This window comes from Grus americana, chromosome 4 (genome assembly GCF_028858705.1).
Source record: "Grus americana isolate bGruAme1 chromosome 4, bGruAme1.mat, whole genome shotgun sequence".
Taxonomy (NCBI): domain Eukaryota; kingdom Metazoa; phylum Chordata; class Aves; order Gruiformes; family Gruidae; genus Grus; species Grus americana.
The window spans coordinates 15,220,884-15,228,379 of record NC_072855.1 but is presented as its reverse complement, the minus strand read 5'-3'; the positions used below and the strand labels follow the sequence as shown (position 1 = coordinate 15,228,379).

At 48.1% G+C, this 7,496-nt stretch overlaps 1 protein-coding gene across 1 annotated transcript; it reads left to right on the top strand.

Annotated features, from left to right (window-relative positions):
* Window positions 1-5,648: 5,648 nt before the first annotated feature.
* LOC129205744 (inositol 1,4,5-trisphosphate receptor-interacting protein-like 1) lies at window positions 5,649-6,647 on the top strand. Its single transcript, XM_054823857.1, has one exon. It carries the CDS (start codon window positions 5,649-5,651, stop codon window positions 6,645-6,647), a length of 999 nt encoding a protein of 332 aa, XP_054679832.1.
* The last annotated feature ends 849 nt before the right edge of the window (window positions 6,648-7,496 follow it).

Below are 7,496 nucleotides of genomic sequence, written 5' to 3'. Positions count from 1 at the left end.
CATTACAAATAGCCACCATGGTTTCAAATGAATTTTCCCAATGAAACCCTATTTCCCAGTCCTAAGTTTTCTGATATATACATTTACTGGGAAAGAATGAAGATTAAAAGGTATACATTCCGCACCAGCTCAACTCAGTGTGGTATGCAGACTAGATAATATCAGTAATGGCTTGGCAGCTATATATCCTTCCAGCATCATCACTGCAACCTCTGTATAATGGCTGTAGTCCAGCTCTTCTTCACTCCAAGGACCTTCTAAGCTAAAGAGGGGCAGAAGCCTGGGAAAAACTACAATTTTCTACCTGCTTTCTTACTGTCTCCTCTTTCTCCATCATTGGTGCATCATCATCCCAGAGTGAAACAGTAACACTGCACATCTTTCTTCTTTTTTTTCCACTATTTTAAAGGCTCTATTCGCATTGTACAGTGGAAAAGCTCCCAGATCGCTGAGCACTACAAGCTATGCTTAATGACTCCTGGTGCCACAATAAAGACTGAAGACAGAGTTTCATCAATATCTCATCATTTAGGTGATGCTCCTCAGAGTTTTATTTTGCAAATAAGAGGTTCACACAGCTCTACTTGCCAAGGCAAGTATAAACAAGGTCCTCTTATTAAAGTACTTATATGTCTTCCATCATCACAGATAACATCTGTATGAGTAAAATAAACAATACCAGGGAACGTTCTTGAAATGAAAATGCCATTTTCCATGCCATTTGGATCATCTCTAGCATGGTTTTGACCAGGGCCAACTAGCAATCTCTCAAGTAATTCTCAGCAAAGGTTGGTTATTAACACAAGCCAAGGACCTTTTCCAACAGGCACTTTGCCTCTCTGTTTAAGAGGAAAAGAGTTTAACCTTATGATCATGGGCAGACCATATCACTTGGCATCAAGGCTAAAAATATTCCCTGGCATTGTTTAATCTTCTAGTAAAAATGAAGTAACAGTCTGCAAGTATCTCTCAATACTTAATCTACTGAGCTTCAGCTTAAGGTGGGAAGAAGGGAATAAATTGCACTTGGCAAAGGCACAAGGAGAAAAATGCTTACTTTCTCAGTAACATTTAGGTATGCAATTCTCACAACTTCAAAGATCGAGGCAGGTCTTTTATTCACCAAGGACACTTTTCTAACTTTATTCACGAAGGACAACCATGGGCAGAAAGGGCAGAATGCACTGTAGGTTAGAATCCAAGTAAATGGAACAAATTTCCTTTTTGTGGACAAAGTCTGCAGCTAGGATTAATGCCAAAACTGACCCTCTAGTTCTGCCACCACTAAGCCACAGTAAACGTGACACTTAAGCAACTTCAGATGACTCATTCCATGCTAAGACAGCTACCTAAAGTACATAACGTTTCCCTTTCGTATAGGTCTTCTCTACTAATTATGAAGACAGCCTTGATGACTATTTTGGTGTATATACCTTAATTTTAGAAGATTAAAATTATGTGAGATGAATCTCACATTTAATCCATCTGTGAGACTAAAACCATATCTGAATAAAGAGTGTACAGGGGCAACATGTCTTAGGAAGGTTAGATTTAGACCTTTGGCTTAATATTTTACAAGAAGAACTTGAAGCAAGAACTTGGAGAATTCACAACATAAGATACAATCATTTTACTAAGAGTTTTGCACAATTTCTAACCTTCTTCCCTCCTAATGGTAAATTTTAGCAGCAATTTTTTTTTTTATCATAGACTCAGTGACCTCCAGAGAAATCACACTCATTTTATAAAATTCTTATCAGTTCCTTTTATTTCTCACAACCAAAGGTAAATGTGTAACTGTAGTTAAAGGTTAAAAAGCCAGAAGGATTTATCACTGAAATGACACAGATAAAATCTGCTAAGGAACATCTGCTCTAAGAAATTTATTATTGCAATACTTCCTAAGCGCTCTCTTGATTATCTTGCAAAGGTCTGAGTACTAACAAATCTGCTGAATATCAATTTACAGTGGGTGTATACTTACTTTTTAACACATCAGAAAAGCATAAATGCATGAAAATTTTAGGCACAGTCTATCATGGGACAACCCTGATTATAAAAGATCAGCTCCAGTGCCACATGCTTTGTCATATTCTCCATCCCAGATCTATATTTCCTGTTCTCAATCCTGAAGTAAACAGTGCAGGCAAATTGTTTGCTCAGATACATCTTGGATCCCCAAACAAATGAGAATGAATGTCTTGTTTTCTTTTGGTGAAAACCATCATTCTTTGCAGTGGAGGGATATAAACAAATATACATCAAATTATATAACATGTCACAGAGCAGACAGTCACAAGATGAATTTGTCTTTTTTAAAGGCATAGCCTGAACATAGATAGTGCAAAAATGAAAACAGTACTGCTGTTATAATGTACAGCATGACTCCTTTGACCTGAAGATAAAGGAAGACAAAGCAACAAAGGCATGTCACTCTGAAGGATATAAAACCAGAGAAATCTGAGTGCCCTGGTTTTGTGTACAAGTTTTCTCGAAAGACAAAAATATTTCCTTCAGATTCCCTTTTCTTTATCAATATTGCTTTATTCCCAGAAAGTAGTTCTGTAGGTCACTTACAGAGAAATCACTGACTGTTATTGGAAAAACAAATCAACAATATATTTACTCAGCTAATGCACTTCCCTAGGTCACATTATACAGGAAAGCTTTTAAAAATCATTTGTTTGATCATATTATGATCTGAACTGTTAGCTACTTGGAGTAGGAGGCCTTGTTATAATGCAAGGGCTTTAAAGGCACAGTTCAGATGTGTCCACATGTGGAAGGAAGGAACCACTCTGCTACAAAGCAGCTGTATGTATGGCAGATGGAGGGTGTCTCAGGAAAATAAAAACTCTGAGCATCAACTCCCAGAAACTCTGCTGCAAACTCTGCTCATGACCCTGCTGCAAGAAGGGACAATCTCAGTCAGCTAACAGAGCTCCTACCAGCTTTCTGGGTTGGTGTGCCAGAAAGCTGAGATTTTTCTTGGTCATTTGGGTGAACTTAAACAACTACCATGTTATGGGAGAGTGAAAGGGGAATTTCATGGTCTACGGTCTGTTCAAACACAATTTACCACAGGAAATATGGCCACAGTAAACTCATTCACCTTTATTACTTGCAGCTCTCAAAACCAGATTTAAATAAAGACAGAAAAGTTACTTCCATATGTGCACATGCATGCACACATTACATATGCAAATATGACATTACTCTACTAGCGATCTGTTAACCACTCTTAAAAAGACAAGGTACAGAAATGGAGGTATATTCATCCTCACTGAGAGAAACAGGCTTTCTCTGGTCAGGAGACGGAGACACCTTTCAACTGGATCCACTTCCTTTTTAATTTTCTTATTCCCTTTTTTCTCCTCTTTTCTCCTCCTCTTGTCTTTTTTTCATTTCCTTTTTTCTTCCCCCTTTACTCTTTGTCTTTCCCTCTCCTTTTTCTTTCTCCAGCCATGGCAGTCTAAAAGATAATCCTGCATCTTTTACTTCTTAGGTATGCATGGATGATAATACAGCCATACCGACACAGCCAAAGGAAAGCTAAGCAGCACCGATTCCTGCTACTTCTGTGCTTGCTACATGAGACAAAGCTGAAAAAATTGTCATAGGTACCATAGTTACAAATGCTGGAATATCATCTTCCCTTAGTGCTTCTGGAGACATTTCTGCAGGTTCTTCTCAATCACATTCTTGTTTCCTTATTTCATTCAGTTAATTTGCTAGTATTCGTGAACTACTCTCCATCCTCCATTGCCTCCACCTCTTCTCCATAAAAAAAAAAAGTTCTTAGTAGAATGTACATTAGTGATGGTTACATTTATGCACAGACTTTCTTCTGTCTTTTTTCTGGCCTTCTGGACAGCCCATTCAGCCCCCTCTTTACTTGCACAACACTGGAAATCAGCAGTTCCATCACTAGGTCTCTCTACTTCTCGTCAAGCAGCTGGTTTTTGGAGGATCATCCTGTAAAGCAACCCACAAGACCTATGGAGGCCACTGTATTTCCAATTACTAGATTTTCATCCAAAACTGGAGGCTCATCCATCTCAGGACATGGTCCCATGGCTGCTGGGAGATGGCTTCTGTGTGCAAAACTACTGCTTTTCCTCTGGCATTACACCCCGCAATGCTGCACTGCCTACATCTCACAGGCAGCTGAGATCAGGCTTAGCACATGCAAAACCCATACGTTGCCTGGTCTGTAACCGGGGTGAATCCCTCCATCCAGGATCACTGCAAGGTGCTTGGGCAGCTCTAGTGCAATTAGATCAAAGTGATCAAAAGAGCTCTCACCCAAGGCTGAAATGGAAAGATCTAGACACAGAAAGGAGAAAAGGCAGGCAGTGTCCCAGGGAAGAGAGGAGCATCCTGGTCTCTCCTGTCTTTCCCCATGACCACCTGCAGTGTAACCCCTGGTCCTGCAGAGGCCTGGCTACACGGTCCCATGAGAGGGCAGGGCAGGAAGCTGCCAGTGCTTCTGCAAGTGCTTACATTCCTGGGGCAGGATGGGCTCCAGCCATGGAACAGTTGCCCCACAGCAAGAGTGGCCTAGAGCAACAGGCCCCAGTGTGGCCTCTCCAGCCCCCTGGCTTGCCCTTGCAGGGGGCAAGTGGGTAGCCAGAGACAGGAGCCACAGGATCTTTTCCACTTGCGCCAGGGACACGATTTGCATTTGGCTTGATCGTCAGGCTTTGCAGGGCTAAGTCCTGCCCCGGCAGAAGGCATCCAAGAGGAGAAGAGGGAGGAGGAGTTTTGTCTCTGCCCAAGGGCTCGTAGCTCTTCTTTTCAAGGCAAGGCAGAGTCAGACCACCTGGCCCAGAAAGCTCTGCCCCTCTCTACGTCAGTCAGGGACATCCAGCTACAGTCCCCGTTTTCATCTCCATGACGGTTCTGGGGGGCGTCTGCCCGCCTTGTCAAGAGAGCCCCCGGGAGCTGGCTCGTGCCGGGCGGGTTCGTCCTTGCTGTGATGCCCAGGACGCGCTGAGCCGGGCGGTGGGGACGAAGGCCGGGGCTTGCCGGCTGGGTGATGCTGCTCTGGTGACTGTGACGTCAGAGAGGACAGGTCACAATGGGAGCTGTCCCAAGGGACAGCACCAGGCAGCCCCGCTGCTGTTTGGCTCCGGCGACCGTGAGTGCAGCATGCAGGGGGAAGGCTGGGCTGGATGGGGGCCGGGGAGGGTGGCCGGGGGGGTTTCTAACCCGGAGGGAGAGCCGAGCCCCTCAGGGCAGGGCACGGTACCGCCCTCGGGGCTGGGGGAAGAGGTGCTCGGGGCTCCCAGTGGTGCCAGGGACCCAGAGAGGCTTTGGGGATGTGCTGGTGGCCCGTGGCTCCACGGGACGCTGTTGTGGGGCAGGGAAGGGGCCTCGGCAGATTCTGCTCGGGTGTCGCTCGCCCTTTCACGGGGTACAGCCCAGACGGGGGCCGGCCATCAGGGCGGCTTGGGCAGGACGGGCCCCATGCTGTCTCCAGCCAGGGCCTGCAGCCTGTCGAGCCTGTCAACGGCAGTGCCCAAATGCTTTCCTGGGACAGCCCGTGGCTCCCACCCGTGCAGTGCTCACAAAGCCTGCCCTTGCTCCCTCACCCCGTCTCCCACCCAGCCCTACTCAGCCCCCTTTTCTCCCACCCTCTCCAGGCCATGGCTACGGCAATCGCCCTCCTTCTGGCTGTGCTGGCCGTCCAGCATGGGCTGAAGCATGACCACCAGATAGATGTGGCCGCGACCGAGAGGATGCAGCAGCGTGAGGAGTATCTCCAGCAGGAGATGACTCGGCTGCTGCAGGAGGTCGAGCAGAGCAGGAGCGCCGAGGGAGCCACGCTCCTTTCCATCTTGCAGCAGTGGCCGTTGTGGACCGTCGCAGGAGCCCTGGTCCTGCTCGCTGAGGTCTGCTGGCTGGCCAGGGAAATGAAGCTTGCCTCTGGCAGCTGCAGTGAGGAGGACAGCTCCAGCAGCGAGGAGGAGGACGACGACAAGGATGAGGGAGACTGCCATGGCCTCAGGTCTTTGGCTGTGTCCACCCCGTTGCCGATGCAGGGCCTGCCCGACATGTGCAAGGTGCTGAAGGAGCTGGTGGGTGACCTCCTCGGTGTCTGCCGCGTGCTCTCCAAGAAGACCTTCATGCCGCAGATGCACCCGGCTGTCGGGATGGACGGCGCCTATGAAACCTGGCACGTCCATGAGAACAGCATTGCCTACCGCCTGCTGGTGTTCCTGCAGCCACCCCCCGGGCACTCTTTCCACCTGGAGCTGGACACCACGGGGCAGCTGCCAGCAAGGCACTCCAGCATCCATGTGCTGCTGGAGTGCATGTGCTCGAGGGAGCGGCTGCTGGGGGATATTTTGTGCTTTCTGCACCACCCCAACGACTGGCTGCCGAGGGATCAGAACTCGTGCCTCCTACGCGCCCTCTGCACACGCTCCTACTTGGACGTGGAGAAAATCGCCTGCTGGGTCCAACTGCTGGTGAGATCAGCCTGGCTGCTTTTGCCTCAGTCGCACCACTGCCAGCTGATGGTGCTGCCTTCCTCCCAGTCCTGCAAGTTCCAGCTGAGAACCACCTCCAGGCTGGACATCTGCACTGAGATGATTTTTGCGGTGCAGCAAGGCAGCTCAGGCGCCTACCTGAGCCTTGAGTAGGCAGAGGCCGGCTTTACCAGCAGCGCAGCATGGCCGGAGAGCTGCGCTCTTGGCGAGATGCCGCTCTGCAGACGCAGGGCGAGGCACACCCAGCGGGACGATTGCCACCTCAGAGGTCTGCAGCTCGGCACCCATACCTCGTGGTCACACCCACGCCTGGGACCCTGAGGACCTACTTCCCTCTCACACTGGTGGGGCCCAGGCAACAATTTCGGACACGGGGACAGACCATCTGCTCATCCCAGAGACTGCCTGGGGGGTCGCTGCCGCAGATCGGAGCAAAGTAGGCACGGAGGTGACACGGCTCAGTTGGAGCTCAGCGTAAACGGAGCTTGGGGAACCTCCGCCGGTCCAGCTGAAGATGCCATTGCAACTGAGGCTCCTGTTGCCACCTGTAGCAGGATGGGACCACCCATCCTGCTGGAAAGAGTTGATCCCCTCTGGGACCTTTACGTGAAGCAAATATGACAATAAAGTAGCTTCTTTTAACAACCCTCTGTCTGTGAGAGCAGTACAGGCCATGTTTCGAGGAGTTGCTGGCCTCACTGCAGCTGTGTGGCACATCCCTCCATTTGCTACACCAGCAGCGTATATCCAGTGGTGGTGTACTGGCGAAGAATTGCAGGTTTTCTTTGGGCAAAGCCTTACTCACTCCAAATCAAAGACACAAACTGAATATTCTTTCAGAGGAAATCCATGCTGGCAGAAATTATCTGCAACTAATGCAAGTCCAACAAATTGCATTATAATTTCCATCTTTTCCTCTATATATTTAAATGTGACCTGTTTTAAATTGTGGGGTTTTTATTATTGCTTTTTAATCTAAATACCTTTTTTTGAATCTCTCTG

Bases quoted from the DNA above. Each gene is read 5' to 3' on its own strand.
- LOC129205744 (XM_054823857.1), top strand. From the start codon at position 5,649: ATGGCTACGGCAATCGCCCTCCTTCTGGCTGTGCTGGCCGTCCAGCAT.